The 15,784-nt window shown below is 33.5% G+C and overlaps 1 protein-coding gene across 10 annotated transcripts; it reads right to left on the reverse strand.

Annotated features, from left to right (window-relative positions):
- Positions 1-1,181: 1,181 nt before the first annotated feature.
- On the reverse strand, positions 1,182-10,621 carry LOC124950014 (inositol polyphosphate-4-phosphatase type I A). Of its 10 annotated transcripts, none has more exons than XM_047496052.1 (18): positions 10,603-10,621; positions 10,269-10,382; positions 9,646-9,825; positions 8,075-8,167; positions 6,958-7,113; positions 6,678-6,878; positions 6,454-6,608; positions 6,077-6,391; positions 5,784-5,908; positions 5,609-5,695; positions 5,372-5,532; positions 5,105-5,288; positions 3,818-5,034; positions 3,245-3,549; positions 2,948-3,165; positions 2,520-2,842; positions 2,179-2,446; positions 1,182-2,106 (listed from the first exon to the last, which is right to left on the reverse strand). In XM_047496052.1, exons 3-18 carry the CDS (start codon positions 9,761-9,763, stop codon positions 1,974-1,976), a joined length of 4,059 nt encoding a protein of 1,352 aa, XP_047352008.1. In that variant the 5' UTR covers positions 9,764-9,825; positions 10,269-10,382; positions 10,603-10,621; the 3' UTR covers positions 1,182-1,973. The 10 variants fall into 10 exon arrangements, with proteins under 10 accessions (XP_047352008.1, XP_047352007.1, XP_047352009.1 ...); XM_047496051.1 differs by lacking the exon at positions 10,603-10,621 and adding an exon at positions 10,506-10,594; XM_047496053.1 differs by lacking the exon at positions 10,269-10,382 and having other exon boundaries at positions 10,603-10,620.
- Positions 10,622-15,784: the final 5,163 nt, after the last annotated feature.

Raw genomic sequence — 15,784 nt, forward strand, 5'->3', positions numbered from 1 at the left:
GGTAAATCTCTGCTTTTTTGTTTATATTTTTTTTTTTTAGTGGAGAGGGACGAGGCGGGGTGATGGCAGGGGCCTGAAAGGGAAGAGTGTTTTCATTTTGTTGTTTTTTTATATATATATCTATATTGTTTTCCTTTCTTTTCTTTTTTCTTCTTCTTTTTCTCCTTCTTCTTTTTTACATATAAGTTTTTCTTAATGCGAATTTGAAATGAGCGTATCGCAATATACTTCGTTCTTCTAAATTTCTATCACGAATTCAACAACGTATACATACATATATATATATATATATATATATATATATATATATATATATATATTATTCGCTTTCGAATTTACTTGAGCTCTTGAAGCTCGGGGGAAAATGTTTTCTTACAAAAATTCATGTATTGACTAATAACAATATACATATATTTAAAAACAATTCGCATTCCACGTGCGGTCTTTTCATTTTCTTTTTTTTAACGTTGATATCAATGTATGTATGTATGTATGTATGTATGTATGTATAATGTATATATGTATCTAAGAGTGAAACGTAACATTCGATACAATTTTTATTAATTGCGATACAATTTTCGTTTATGCGCGCTCGATAATTGTTTTTTCTTTCATTTTTTTTTTTTAATTGTCTTTTTGTTTTTGTTAACAAGTCTAAATACGGAAAATCATTATTATTCGTGAAGACTATTGGCCTATACCATTTTAAAGAACATGAATCATCTCGGCGATCTCAACGACACGTATTTGAATAATTTGTTTTTGGATTAAATTTTCTATTACTTTGTTGAGACACTTTGCATGCGTATATAAATGGTTAGACATAGATCGTTCCAATGAGATGATTTTTGAGACAACTCGCTTCATCGATTATTTTATTTTATATTAATATATCTTCTTTTTTCTTTTTTTTCTTTCTTTCTTTTTTCTTTTTTTCTTTTTTCTTTTTTTCTAAAAATTAACAAGAACCATCTTCGTTGAAATAAACAATGAAGCATTTACGAGAGATATAAAACAATGTTATTACAACTTAATTATAATCAATTAATTGTAAATTAATTATAATTCTTCTAATCTCCTAAATATAATATGTCATATGTCTTATTAATTTATGAATTATTTTTATTTGAAATCATTTCGACAAAAATCAATAATTTTTCGTACATATTCGAAGTTACGAGATTTATTTATTTTTTTTTTTTTCATGCACGCTCGTGCGAATGTTGGCCTATTGTCAGGGGCAATAATATTGTATGTATGTATTATGTTGTGAACATATTTGCCATTTGTTTTTTTTTTTTCATACTATGTCACGCGTATGAGAGTATTATAATAACGAAAGTCTCATTTTACATTTCTTAATGATATTTCAACTAAAGAAAAAAAATATACAAATATACAATTAACGTAATGATAAATATGAACCATCTGCAATATATATCACGACATTATTATTCCACCGTTGATGTGTAAAAGGAAGCACTCAGATTGCCTAACGAACAAAATTTTTAACAACGTTGTGGCAAATTTGTTAATTTCCCTTTAAATATTTCAAAATCTTATCAATTTGTGCTCGTCGAAAAATTATGTACACCGTGCAATAAATATGTTTCCTTACGCATGATTAATTTTACAGCTTGCAAAACTCGATGCACTGATCTTCGCAACGTTGAGAGGAAGAAAAAAGAACAAAAAAATGGCACTAAAGAATAATCAATCGATCATTCTTTTTTATATATGTTAACATCTAAACATGTCTAAATTGTTCGTTGAATCTCCTTGTCTCTTAAAAATACAAACTTCATTTTGTCGCTAATTCTATATCTACAGACACTGGAGTGTGTGATCATGAATCGTTAATCACGTCGCATAAAATTATACATTCGTCGGCAAGTTGCAATCTCAGAAAAAAAAAGAAAAAAAAAAAGGAAAAAAAAAAAAACCAGATGTATTATATCGTTGTAACACTTATCTTAAGTTTGTGCTGATCCATAGGTACCGGTTGGTGGTCGATATAGTTTTGGGAAAGTTAAAATCTGTAGACTGTTGAACGCGTATTTCCGTACTCCGATATTCTTCCATGTGTTCTCGCGTCGACATCCTTCGCTGGAATGAGATATAAACAATGCCGGTTACGAGCATAATATACGGATTCGATAAATAACAAGTTTTATTTACCTTCGCATACAATCGAGCGCTCTTGTAAACTCGTGCTCCGCTAAATGATACTCCGTCGATAATATGTTTACCTGTTCTAAAGTGATCGACATGCCAGTCCTATCTTTGGCACTTTTGCAACTGGTAAATCTCAAGCCACGCATACGTCGACATATTTGCGAAGACAATTGTAATATCTCGACGTTTTTATTCACCTTAGCATGAACCGCTGTTTTTAAATTTAACATCATGTCGGCTAATGTATGACTCAAAGCAGATTTCGTACCAACTAAAAAATATGAGATATTTGAATGATTTATTATGAAAATTTATTATGAAAATATAACATTAGTTATACTCACGCCGAGTAGATGCTGGTTCCGTAGGCAAATTGAGTTTTTTGAATCTTAAATAATATTCGTTCAGTCTATCGAAATTATCAATATTACTTTTTTCTTGTGGTTTAATAGTACCAAGACTTTCAGCCAAGGATGCCATTTCGTTAATACCTATATTGAAGAATACAGGTGTCACGTTGAAGGATAAGGTCTGTCTTGAGGAAGGTACTAATGGCAATAAAGAATATATAGCATCTGGTACTGGAAGTATTACTGTCAAAGCGGTCCGAGAACCGACTACGCAAGGTAATGGAAGTTGAAAGGGCGTGTAGCCCATGTCTTCGATTCTATAGAAACAAATAGACAATATAGAAATCAAATAGGACAATGTTTGAACAATTAATGTTAAAATGGACAAATTGAACAATTAATGTTAAAATTATGATTTATACCTAGGCTGAATACCACGTCTAGATAAAGTAAACGTAACGGTATGCATATCTTCAACAGCAACCGCCATATCTCCCCACATATCAATCTCATCGCCGTAATAACTGAGAAGTCCCTCAAATGAAACTAGAGGCCCAAGAGTCGTCAAAATTAATAGAAACATTGGATCAGGCCTTTGACACCATAGTTTTGCCATGATACTAGACACTAACGATGTAAGCTGAAAATTAATTTTGATGAATATAATAATTTGAGAATTTGGAGATTTAGAAGGAGAATATGTTGATAAATAAATTTACTGCCTGACTGAAACAAACGTCTCGTCTATATCGGACGTTACAAGCACGTTGAGCTGTCTTGGCATCCTCTTGAACTCGGAATACCGAATGTGTGAGCCTTGCAGTTTTAAGAAGCCCATCCATAGCCTGGCGCAGCTTTTTCATACTTGGTCTAAGTTCACTCGTCCAGTCTACGATCGATGCAAAGTCTAGACCTTCGATAAACTTGTTCCTCTGTCCAGAATTACTTTTAATCACTCTTGTCATTGAGTCAACAGCTTGGCACACTTTATCGGAAGACGTATTACAATAAATATCAGTAGTCCCTGATAAAGTTACACATTGTACGTTTCTTAGAAAAACTTTTTTTCTGAATAAGAAAGTCTTATAAATACCAAGTTGCTCGCGCGCGCGACTGATAATATTTTCAGTGACAACTAACTTCGATGTTTACATGATGACATTTATGAGGATATACATATGTGTGCATGTAGGGAGAGAAATAGCTAAGTATTGAAAAATAATGATATATGTACATATAAAACGAATTTGAACGATTATATGACGTGTTCGTACTAGCTTTAATTTCTTTACCTTCTTTGGCTTTGGAGAAAGCTGGCGTTGACTTTTCCATTCCGGGACTTGGTTGCTGTCGTGAGATGGAGTTGTGTGAATTGTCCAGCAACTTACTTGATTCTTCGCTCTGCAACGCATTCTTAGGCTGAATTGTCACAACACTTGCATTGTTTCGATTGTTCGACAGACATCCCTTGAGACTCTGCGATCGTCCTAAACTATTTTTGTTACGTAAACGTACAGCTGGACTGCTGCATCTACCGCAAAGGAATTTGACTTTTGATACCAGGCACATCACACTCGCTTCAATGTTTAGCTGTGTGAGATCCCAGGGTTCCGGCTCGTCCGTCGGTTTATAATAATTTGCAGACGGAGAGTTACACATTTTTTTCATGTCCAAGAAACGTTTGCCTTTATCGGTATCCTTTTTGATGTCATATTTCTCTTCATCGTCGTCGTTATTATTGCTTACCTCGTGATTGCCATTTTCCGTGGCTTCCGTTTCCTTTATATCCTGATCATTTTCTACTTCTGGAAATATAACGAAGTCTTCTTTATCTTCTTGCGTAGTAGTAGTGGTAGTAGTGGTAGTTGCAGTCGTTCCAGTAGTAGTAGATGTAGTAGTAACCGTAGTAGCAGTAGTAGGAGCAGTAACAGTAGTGGTAGTAGTAGTAGTAGTAGTAGTAGTAGTAGTAGATGTAGTAGTAGTATTTTCGATGTTATCGCAATTTATGCTATTTCTAAATGTCAAAGAAGCATAGTTGTTTTTTGTATTTTCTTCGCACCAAGTATCTTGCATACATTCTGGGGTATCGGGAGTAACGAAATCATCAAAATCGGGACTCTTTAGATCAAAATTAAGTTGTTGCGTGATTCGTTTAAATGGAGACAAGGATTGATTAACTTTGAAATCTAATAAAGAGCTATCTTCGTTCGTTTCTTCTTGAACCTTCGCTACCTTATGCTCTTCTAGGAAAGTCAAAGCTTCTTCCACAAGGCCTGGATCCCAAAGGCTAAGCAATATTCTTGTCTTTGTTATCATATCTTCACATATTGGTAACATACCGCTAGTTTGCTTTCGTTTGGCAAGTTTCATCAGAGAACGCATTGCTTCTACGACATCTCTTCTTAATTGTTTGATAGCCTGAATGGCATCGTGTGCCATAATTATTTTCGATGTTCCTTGATACAATTGATTTCCTCGCGTTGGAGATTCTTTAAGTGCTTGTACAAGTCTGAAAATTTTTTGTTTTATTTTGTTTATTATTTCTATTATATAAGGATTAAATTAATGACAATAGTTACCTTATCAGTCCACCGTTTTTACTCTTGTGAGAATGGGCAGTAAATGCGCCTACACTGACAAAATCATAAAATCCACATTTATTCAATGTATCATTATGAACCCACATTCTTTGAAGATGCAAATTTAAAGGTGCAAATTCCAATGTTCGATCATTTCTACGAGATGATTGCTTGAAATAACTTCCTGCATGAATGAAAATTAATTTATAAAAAAAAAAAAAAATTCGATGTTATTACGTACACCGAAATACGATATATTTTAATTACCTTTAAAATCCGCTAAATTCTCCTTGGCTTGTGAATATAAATGTAAAAGATGAAGATGGCGATCGAGTAATTCAACTTGTTTTGTATGCCATGGTTCTCTTAATTCGCCCATACCAGCTACTTCTTGAAGTAATTCTTTCTCCTCTTGTATCCAAATTCCACTGTTATCATTTATATTATTATTATTATTATTATCGATAAAGAAATCATGGATAGTTAAAAGAAAGTACTACTTACAGTAAATGTTGTGGAAACTGAAAGCATAATTTGCTTTCTGCCATAATTTCATGTACACATATGTCCCCACCCAGGCCTGAATGAAACCTATGTATTAAAGTTACAAACGTTATCAAATATTTTTCCTAAAGTATTTATTTTACATTCAATTATAAAACTTATATACATTACACACCTATATGTCTGAATGAATGGATTGGCAAATAATAATTTCAATTGTCCTTGATGTGGAAGTTTTATTTTAGTTCCTAATCTTGGAGGTAATGATTGCGACCGTCTATGCGATAAAACCTGTAACTCCAATATAAATAAATTTAATTATTATTTCTTTTTGAATTATGCAGATACGAGTAGAATTAGTAATTCGTTAATGTAAAAAAAAAAAAAAAAGAAAAAAAAACACCCACTACTTAAAATATTACTAAATACTGTTTGTGAAAATTATTTGTAAACACTTGTCCAAGCTACCTGCTGACTGTTTGTATTTGGAATATTTCTAGAAGGTGTACTTTCTGTACTATTTCCTTTGTCTTCAGCTTCCAGATTCCATACATTAATTGTCAAAAACCCAACAGTAGTTGTTTTAGCGGATTTTAAGGGTATTCGTAATCTAGGTGTATCTTGGATTGCGTTGAAGGTTACTATCGAACTTCCTATTGGTGTTGCCGTTTGACTTACTCTTTCTCTGACATCATAGGCTGTTATTCGTACTTTCGTATCAGAGCTAAGACCATCGCTTGCTCTAAAGCTCACAGTTGTTAAAAATCCTGGATTGCTACTTCTCTGTAAGGTATATAGTGAACAAGTCTGTCCTTGGAATTTGATATCAAAATAAAAATCAATACCTCGACAACTTCCGTTCGTGCATATTTGATCCATGTCTTTGAACGCTTCAATTGAACGTCTACTTCTAAAACAGGATTAGGAGGTCGACCATGTCCATCGCATAAAAGATTATCGCATGCTAGAGATACCTCGCACATTGGTATTTCTGCAGGATCTAAAGTAAAATGATTCTAATAAATAAATATTTTCATTATTCAGGGTGTCAATTAAAGTCGATTTCAACCTGTAAAAATCCCACGCTGTAACCTCAGCATATGTATGTCAGTATCATGTTTGTGACCACTAAAAGCTTCTATGCGTTGTCTCAATGCTAAGAGTTGACTGCGCATACACTCATAGCTAGCTAACTGCAATGCTTGTAACCAGCTATCTCGTTCTTCAGCTGAGTTTGCTCCCAATTGTTGGAACAACCCACCATCAAATACTGAAAGAAATATTTACAATTTCTTCAATTCTTTTCGTTTATGAATATAATGAAATATTGAGTTCATTAAAAATCTTACCTATGCTGAATCCATATGGAATTTGATTTGTAGGTTGATCCAATCGGACACAGCACTGTTCCAGAATAATAACACCAAGAGGCTCTGACCACTGTTCTCTTGATTTGAAATAAAATAGGAGGTTTCCTCTTAACCTGCACCATCGTTCTAGACTTACTGTGAAACAAATTATAAAACATATATAGTTAGTTTTTCTGTATATTAATATTATATAATGTTTTTTCCTTTCTTTTATTTTTTAATTTATTTTTTTTTTTTTTTTTTTCAATTAATTAAAACAATTATTCTTGCAAGAAAGCACTTTTCGATACTTATAAAGTTAGATTAAAAAAAAGATATTTCACTATTGTCAATATGGTATGACCAAAGTATATTTATTGTTTAAACATTGATTCATATTTATCGATGCACACCTCTAAGAGCTTTCTCATATGAACATTGTAAATTTTGTTATCAAAGATACAGAAATATTCTAACAGTTATGGTACATTTTTTTTTATATGAAGCATTTGTGTTAAAACATTAATGCCTAATCTACCATCTTGTGTGTGCAGAATAAATTATACCACTCTAATAATTACTATACAGATATAAAAAATAACAGTGGGGTATAGATTATATTGGGGTAATTGATATAAAATTTATAATAATGTTTAATTCAATAATTGTTTAAATATAGGTGTAGCAGGTAAATAAAAAATAGAATCTTTAGCAAACAACTATATCACTCATGCTTTTACTAAATACATGCAAAGTCATGTTTCTTCTAATAAGCTCTATAAGCATAATTTAAATTTACGACATGCACTGATTGCTACAAGTGAAAAAATTTATTTTTTATTAATCAAAAATCATTAATCATTTTTAAGCAAAATATGTGAGGCTAATTATGTTACTTGAACACTCTGATCTAATATAATATTTCTAAATATATTTGGATACATCAATGGAAAAAGAAACAAATGTAAACATTAGAATGATCAAAATTATTGTGCAATTTTTTAAGATATCAATTGTAAGGTATCGATTGTCGACTACCTTGGGAACATTAGTTAGATGAGAGGTATGTTATGATATATGATTGTGATACATAATGGTAAAATGCACTCGAATGTACCTTTACTCGTGCTGGCTGTAACGCAACTGAGGTCTCGTAGAGTCTTATGTGTTTTCCCTTTTTGTCTTTTGTTCTCAAGATTTTTACCTGTACCTGGAAATTGTATGGAGGTACTGGTAATCATTAATCAAAATCTAAGAACATACATATGTATCTGTGTGTATCATATGTGAAATGCATAACATAAATCTACTTTGTTATAGGGATATGTAAGTGCTCAGGATAAATTTATAATATGAATTGAGATTGATTATTCTACTTTTAATATCTTGTAAAACTTAAATTGATAAGAAATAACGTGTTAAAGTTTTGATGATCAATAATCTGACATATTCATTTGCCTACATAACCCTAAATTAAGAGAACGAATAGGACTTTTTGTTAAATGTGATTTTTATAATGAACTGTGTTATCATTTTTGTTAGTATAATACTATATGCAAGTAATTAACAACATTGCACTAGTTCCTAGGAATTAAAAATATTTATTTTAAATTAAATCTTTTACTTGCAAGGTCATTCTACAATATGTCAAAATATTTCTATACTTGAATATAAGTCAGCAGCTCTGATCATTTGGAAATAGCTAATATTAAACACATAGAATTTTCTTAGCATTTATAATAATGAAGGAAGTTCTCACTTTTCTAAATGAATGTCTTAAATCATTATTTATTAATACAGGATTTGTGCATCGAGTTTTCTTTCTTTTTTATGATGTAGAAAAGTAGGGAAATGATAAGTAGCTTTTTTTTAACTTCCTAAAAATAAATTACTATTACTATTATTATTCACCAAGGTATTGCATTATCAAATACAGCTAATTTTTATATAAATTATAGTAGTAATGGAATAAATTATTTTCAGCAAATTATTTAATACATGCATTCTTATTTAATGGAAGATAATATTTTATCAACATTTCTAAGGGCTATAATATCTGAAATTATGAAATACATTATTATATATCATTATATATCATTATATATCATTATAGAATAATTACTCTAAAATATATATTTATCTGTCACACATTGCAAGCATATTTCTAAGCATATTTTGTTGGTTTTTTAAATCATTACATTACATCCATTCAAAAATTGACCAAGAACAAACTTGAAATTGCCATGAAATGATAACTTTACAACAAATAGTATGCGATATTGTTCATGCTCAGTAAAAGTATATTGGTAAAAGAAAGGGGCAACAATTATAATGCATAATATATAAATGTCTATATATAGGATGTAAACTATAGATTTAATATTAATTTTTTATAAATTCATACACTGCACTAATGATATACATTGAAGATTATTATCTATGTAATAGGCTTATCATTATATCATAAGAATGATATGTTTATATATCGCTTAGATTTATTGTGCCTGAGAAAACATATATATATATATATATATATATATATATATATATATATATATATATGTATATATATAATACAAGTTATGGGACAAATAAACATGCATATCTCTATATGCTAGAATATAGAGTTCCAGGACATTGCAATATGCATAACAATATTAAATATTTCTAAAATATAGGATGACTCACTCTCAGTTCTGCGAAAAAATCCTTCTTGGCGTTCACGAACGTATAAAACACCTTCCTTTTCAAATTTTTGAGACGGCTGAGTTGCCAGGGTCAATAACTCTTGTTTGTTGAACCTCATTTTAAATTATCTTTTCACACACATATTGTCACAGATCACCCAGTTCACTTCTGTGTAAAGTACTGAAATCCATACATAAATATCTTTTCAAATCAACGTCTTTAGTCTTCTATATAATGACCATATATCATTAAGAATATGGTTTGACGTAACATTTGATTTTGGCTTATCATTTGATCAATTATTATTCGTTAGTAAGAAATTTAAATATATAAGCTATTGATACGTATATGGTGTATGTATGAGTTACACAATATACTAAATACAAATATACAAGATGTTACAATGTTATTTCAATTTAATCAAGAATGAAACTATAATGGAATATATATATATATATATATATATATATATATATATATATATATATATAAATAAGTAAATAAATGTAAGAAAATTAACGCTTATAAAAATCGACTCATTTAATCAAAACAAGAATTGCACATCGATAAAGAAAAAGGAGGAGTTAAATATTTAAATTTTTAATTAAAAGAAATACATTTACCTGATCGATTGTGAAATTGAAAATTTTTTTCGGTGTCCTTCGTTCGATAGTAGAAACGAAGTATGATAATGAAAAAATATCCAACATTTTCATTTTACACATAGGAATCACTTTCTACAGATCCGATCGCAGGAACATTTTATGGAACAGACGTAATAGGCGTTAAGTTTCAAGATAATGTAATAAAATCTAAGAAGAATAAATGATAAGCTACGATTTTTATCTTAACATGTTTACAATATGATTTATCTATTAGTAAACCGGAGTTACACATTTGAAAACTAAACATAAAAATCATTGAAACGTCAAACCAATAGACACCATGTTCGTGTACCATTAACTATTTTTAGTCATGGAGGGTACTAACGTCAGTTGTATTATGCAGGGGGGCCACATTTACAGAACAAAGATAAAGATTTTTCTTTTAGCTTGTTAGAAAGTGGGAGGGAAATAGTGATAGAGAGAGGGAAAGAGTTATCTATCAATCTATAGAATTGATACGAACGTAAGATTTTTTTTTTTCTAATATTATGATATGAACAAAAGATTTCGCGTGATATACTTTTTCTATAAAAAAGAGAAAAAAATTATGGAGGTCCAAAAATTAAAAGTTGAAAGAATGTGCAATAGTAATAAGTAAAATAATCGATTAATTCTAAGAAAATTTCTTACACACGTAAACTCGTAATATTTTTCAAAATGACATATCTAATATTATGGTGTGACGTAATACGGAGATAGGCTTTTTGATTTTCTTATACACGCATGCACGAATTTTGCCTATCAATGGGGAGAAGAGGAGGAGATACAGAATCACAATAATAGTTCCAATGTGTTCTGTCAGATGACGTTGCAAGTCAAGTCCGTCGATGCACCTGTTGGTATGCAATACCGTTCAACGTACGACGTTGAACGTTCTACGCGATATCATACGCTAGATAGCGCTACAAGTCTAACAATCGATTATTCAGAATCGATACTACTCGATTTTGAAAACGAAATTAAAATGTTTTGTAATACAAATTGATGAAATTTGTTTGACATAATACGAATATCGAGCATTTAGAAATATTAATATCACCTTGCATTGATTTTCATAATCGGCAAGTTCAAATAGAAAAAAATTTAATTAAAAACATTTAATTAAAAAAAAATATGTTCACCTTCTTGTTTTTTTTTCTTCTTTATTTCGAAATTATTTTTTTTTCTTCTTTTTTTCGGAAAGTTGTGAAAGAAAAAAGATTTTTTGTCTAGATCAATTTAACGTACCTTTCAAATCTAGATGGATCATCTTTCGAAAGTTTATAACAACTTTATTTAGCATCTGTAGAAGAGAGCAAAGCTGGAGAGAGAGAGAGAGAGAGAGAAAGAGAGAGAGAGAGAGAAAGAGAGAGAGACAGACAAAAAGAGAGAGAGGTTGTTTCGTGTTCCGAATGGAATAAGAGGCATTCGGATTTTACGATCGTTTCTTGGTGCAGCTCGTCGACGGCTTTATGGTGCGGAGAGATGACTAAAAATCGACAAACAATCTATTCCCTCTCTTGCATTGCAGCGCGTGCGTTTAAGTTCGTTGTGTCATTAGAGAAAGAGAAAGAGAAAGACAGAGACCGAAAGAGAGAAAGACAGAGAGAAAGAAACAGAGAGAGAAAGAGAGAGAGAGAGAGAGAGAGAGAGAGAGAGAGAATCCGGACGATGATAAGTTCGCCCGAGGCTGTAGTGGCGGCGGCGACGACGGCGTCTTTCTCTGAAAATTTCGGCGTAACTCAAAAGCCAAGTCAAACATGGGCGTGTTTCACTGAGCGAGAGTCTGTCGGTAAATCCGGTAAAGCGACGAAAGCAAATCCCAACACGAGTGAGTCGCGCGAGTCTGACGTATAAAGCTTGCAACTTCTAATGTGTATGTTCGTACACACATCTAAACTTCTCGTAGATAAAAGGGGAGAAAAAAAAGAGAAAGAGAATCAAAGAGAAAGAGAAAGAGAGAGAGAGAGAGAGAGAGAGAGAGAGAGAGAGAGAGAGAGTTATAAAAGCGTTATTAACTTTACGGCACGAGAAGAACGTATTAAAAGATTCGTGTATTAAGAGCGATTAGAGTTCATACCTCTCTCGAGTTCACTATTTTCTCTCTTCCTTTATTTTTTCAAAAATATTTGTTTTTTCTTCCTTTGTATCTTTTTAAAAAATTGATCCATTCAATGAATTGACCAGACCTCAATTTCTCATCGGAAGAAATCTTCCGATATATTTAAATCCTCGATGAAGTAGAATTCTATCCTCGTTCACTATAATTTTAAGAATGACAAACAGAATTAGATAGATAGATAGATAGATAGATAGATAGATAGATGGATAGATAGAGATAGAGATAGAGATAGAGATAGATAGAGATAGAGATAGAGATAGAGATAGAGAGAGAGAGAGAGAGAGAGAGAGAGAGAGAGAGAGAAAGAAAGAGAGAGAGAGAGAGAGAGATAAATGTGAAAAAAAGAAATGTACGAAGACTAAAAGAGATAATTTTCGTCGTCACACGACGCATTATCTCTTACGCTAATAATTATTAATGATGTCGCGTAAAAAAAAGTTCTGCAAAAGTTTTTTCTTTGTTTCCTTTTTTTTTCCCAGTCGTTTCACGTACATGACGATGAGTACACACCTATGTAGATGGATTAACGACGATACCTGTCATTATGCTCCTCTCCTTATCGCGAAACGCGACAAGATTAGTTGACGAGATTAGCGTTGGGTGTTATTAGCGATATTAATAACACGACGTTTGTACGTTGAAAAGCCGCGCCTTATTGTTCCAACACACATATTATTTCTTTATAGTATCTTCCAGTTGGCCTATTCTCCGAAATGGAGCTAACACGAATCTTCCGGCACATTTGTTTTAATATTTTTAATATTTTCCTTTCGAAATTCTTAAAACATTTCTCGTTCTTCATCTTATCGACTTATCGAAAGTTATTCGAAAAAGAATAACAAAAAAAAATATATATACATATATCTATATATACCTAAGTATGTGTGTGTGTGTGTGTCATGTTCGTAAAAGGCAATGAAGGGGATGAGGCGGCATGGACGACGAGTCGAAAACCGTGCTCGGCTTTTACGGCACTCGCAATAAAGCTTAAGTCGCTCGTAGATTTGCGGCCGGAACGTAACATGTACACATGTAGGTATGTATCTATGTGTGTATATATATATATGTATATGTATGTATATATGTGTGATGAAAGCGGCATTGCCAGAGCACAGAAGAAGCGAAGATGTCCACGATTATTCGTGGCTTTGTCCTATGCCAATTTATATACCTTACGAGGAACAACCTTTTCTAAGGATAATACAAAATAAAGTCAACAAGATCCTTCCTCTAAACGCGAGGATTATCGATTTGTGATTTTATTACGGTGATCGACGTGATTACACGATAATTGAAAGAAACACGACAGGAGTAAAAATTAAGGTAAAACATTTATTTAAAACGATTACAATAATAAAATGGAACGAAAGAATTTATCGTTTTATTAAATTCCTCGAGATATTTTTATATAAACTTTTTGTCAAAATGTCAATACAAAGTAAAGAAATCGTCTGATCGGTCCTTTCCTCGTTATCTCGTCGAGATGAGAGAGAGAGAGAGAGAGAGAGAGAGGGAGAGAGAGAGAAACAAAGATGGAAAAGGGAGAAAGTGGGAGAGAGAAAGGTAGTTTACAGTACCAATTCCTAGGTACCTAATCTATCGGTCGAAAGGTATACCATGAAACAAGGTGGGATTCCTTTCTTTTCGTTGCTCGGAAGACTCGTGACAATATTTGTCGCGAGCCTGGCCCGAAGCAGCCGACGAACGCGATAGCGAGCTAGGCGGACGCGCGCGCTATTTGCCCTGGTAACATTCCCTACGGGAAGCCGTCTGTTTGTCGAGCCTTTGTTTCCGCCAGTTTCCGTTTCCTGCGCCAACAAGGCGGCACCTCTGTGATCCGCCGACTCACCGAATACGCGTCCTCTTCTTTTCTTTTCTTTCCTTTTCTTTTTCTTTATCTTTTTTTTGTTCTTTTCCCTATTTTTTTCTTTTTCATTTCTTCTTCTTCTGTCTCTTTTTTATTTTTCTTTTTTCTTTTTTTTCTCTCTTTTTTTTTTTTTTTTTTTTTTTTTTTTTTTTTTTTTTTTTTTTTTTTTTTTGTAAGAAACCAATCTCGCGATGATAACCTTCGAGAACCAGTTTTTTCGTTTTTCCTGCGATGATCTTTTTCTTTTATCATTTTCTTTTTCAATAACGAGAGCGTCGAATTCATAGGATAAATATTTCCTTATAGAAATAAGATCTCATTGATAAAAATAATCGGGGTTATAAAAGTATTCGTTTTATATAAGAAAAAATTGTTTGTTTCTTTCTTTCTTACTTTCATGATTATCGTTATTGCTTCATCAAACTCCATCTTCATTTCTATCTCTTTCTTCGTCGAACATACGTCGAGGTCGAGCAGTGGCTGGAAGGATCGGAATCCACCCTCGCGTTTCGTCGGCGTTTTCTTTGTTGCTCATTGTCCCCTTTCCCCTTTAGCTTTAACGTTAGTAGCAACAGCAGCAGAAACAGAGAAGAAGAAGAAGTAGAAGAAGAAGAAGAAGAAGAAGAAGAAGTGGAGAAGGAGGAGGAGAAGGAAGAGTCGGCAGTGAATCGAGATCTCGCGAGGGAGGCAATCGTCGCGTCCGCGTGGGATCGCCCAATGAAACGATACCGCGAGATTTTAATGGGCGTGGCTCCGAGAGCTCTACGTCGTGTCTGGGTCCGTGCTGGGACTCGTGATACCAGTGGGGGAAGTCGCGACGGTACGTTTGGTGGGGGTAGCTCGCGGACCCGAAGCCGCGCGAGTGAGCGAGTCGTCTAGGTGGGGGTAGGACGACTATACGACGGACTACTGTGCATTTCCCACGTGCCCTGGGAACCCCCGCGGCATCGCGTCAGCCCCCGCTCTTCTTCGCTCTCTTCCACGTCTCCTCCGTCTCCTCCTCCTCCACCTCTTCCTTTTCTTCTTCTTCTTCTTCTTTTTCTTATGTTTCTCTTTTCCTCCTCCTACGATAATTCTCGACTTTTTGTCTTTTCAATCTTTCCTTCGTTTCTCGATGAAATTATTTAGAAAAAAATATATTCGCGATTCATTTTTAAAGACGCGCGATTCTTTTTGAAATTCTCTAAGATCGTCTTTCTTTCGTGGTAGGTATAGCAGCTACCGCTGCCGCGGGGGGTAAGGTTTATGGCGAGAAAGAAGGATAGGCGAGGAGGAAGAGGAGAAGGAAGAGGGTAGAGGTGGCCGAGGTCGCGCGCTCGTGCTCTTCGCGTGGGCGAAGAGGGATGCGCTCTCTTGGTTACGTCTCACGGTTACGAGGGCGGTCCTAATGGCGGAGCCATGGAAGGGATCGGGAGGGGCGGGGAGACGCGGCTCCGCTTCGAGCGGGAGCTCAGGAAGCCGCGTCGTCGAAGGATTTGTGAGTAACCGCGCTGCTATTCGGCGACC

The sequence above is a fragment of the Vespa velutina genome, chromosome 6 (genome assembly GCF_912470025.1).
Source record: "Vespa velutina chromosome 6, iVesVel2.1, whole genome shotgun sequence".
Taxonomy (NCBI): domain Eukaryota; kingdom Metazoa; phylum Arthropoda; class Insecta; order Hymenoptera; family Vespidae; genus Vespa; species Vespa velutina.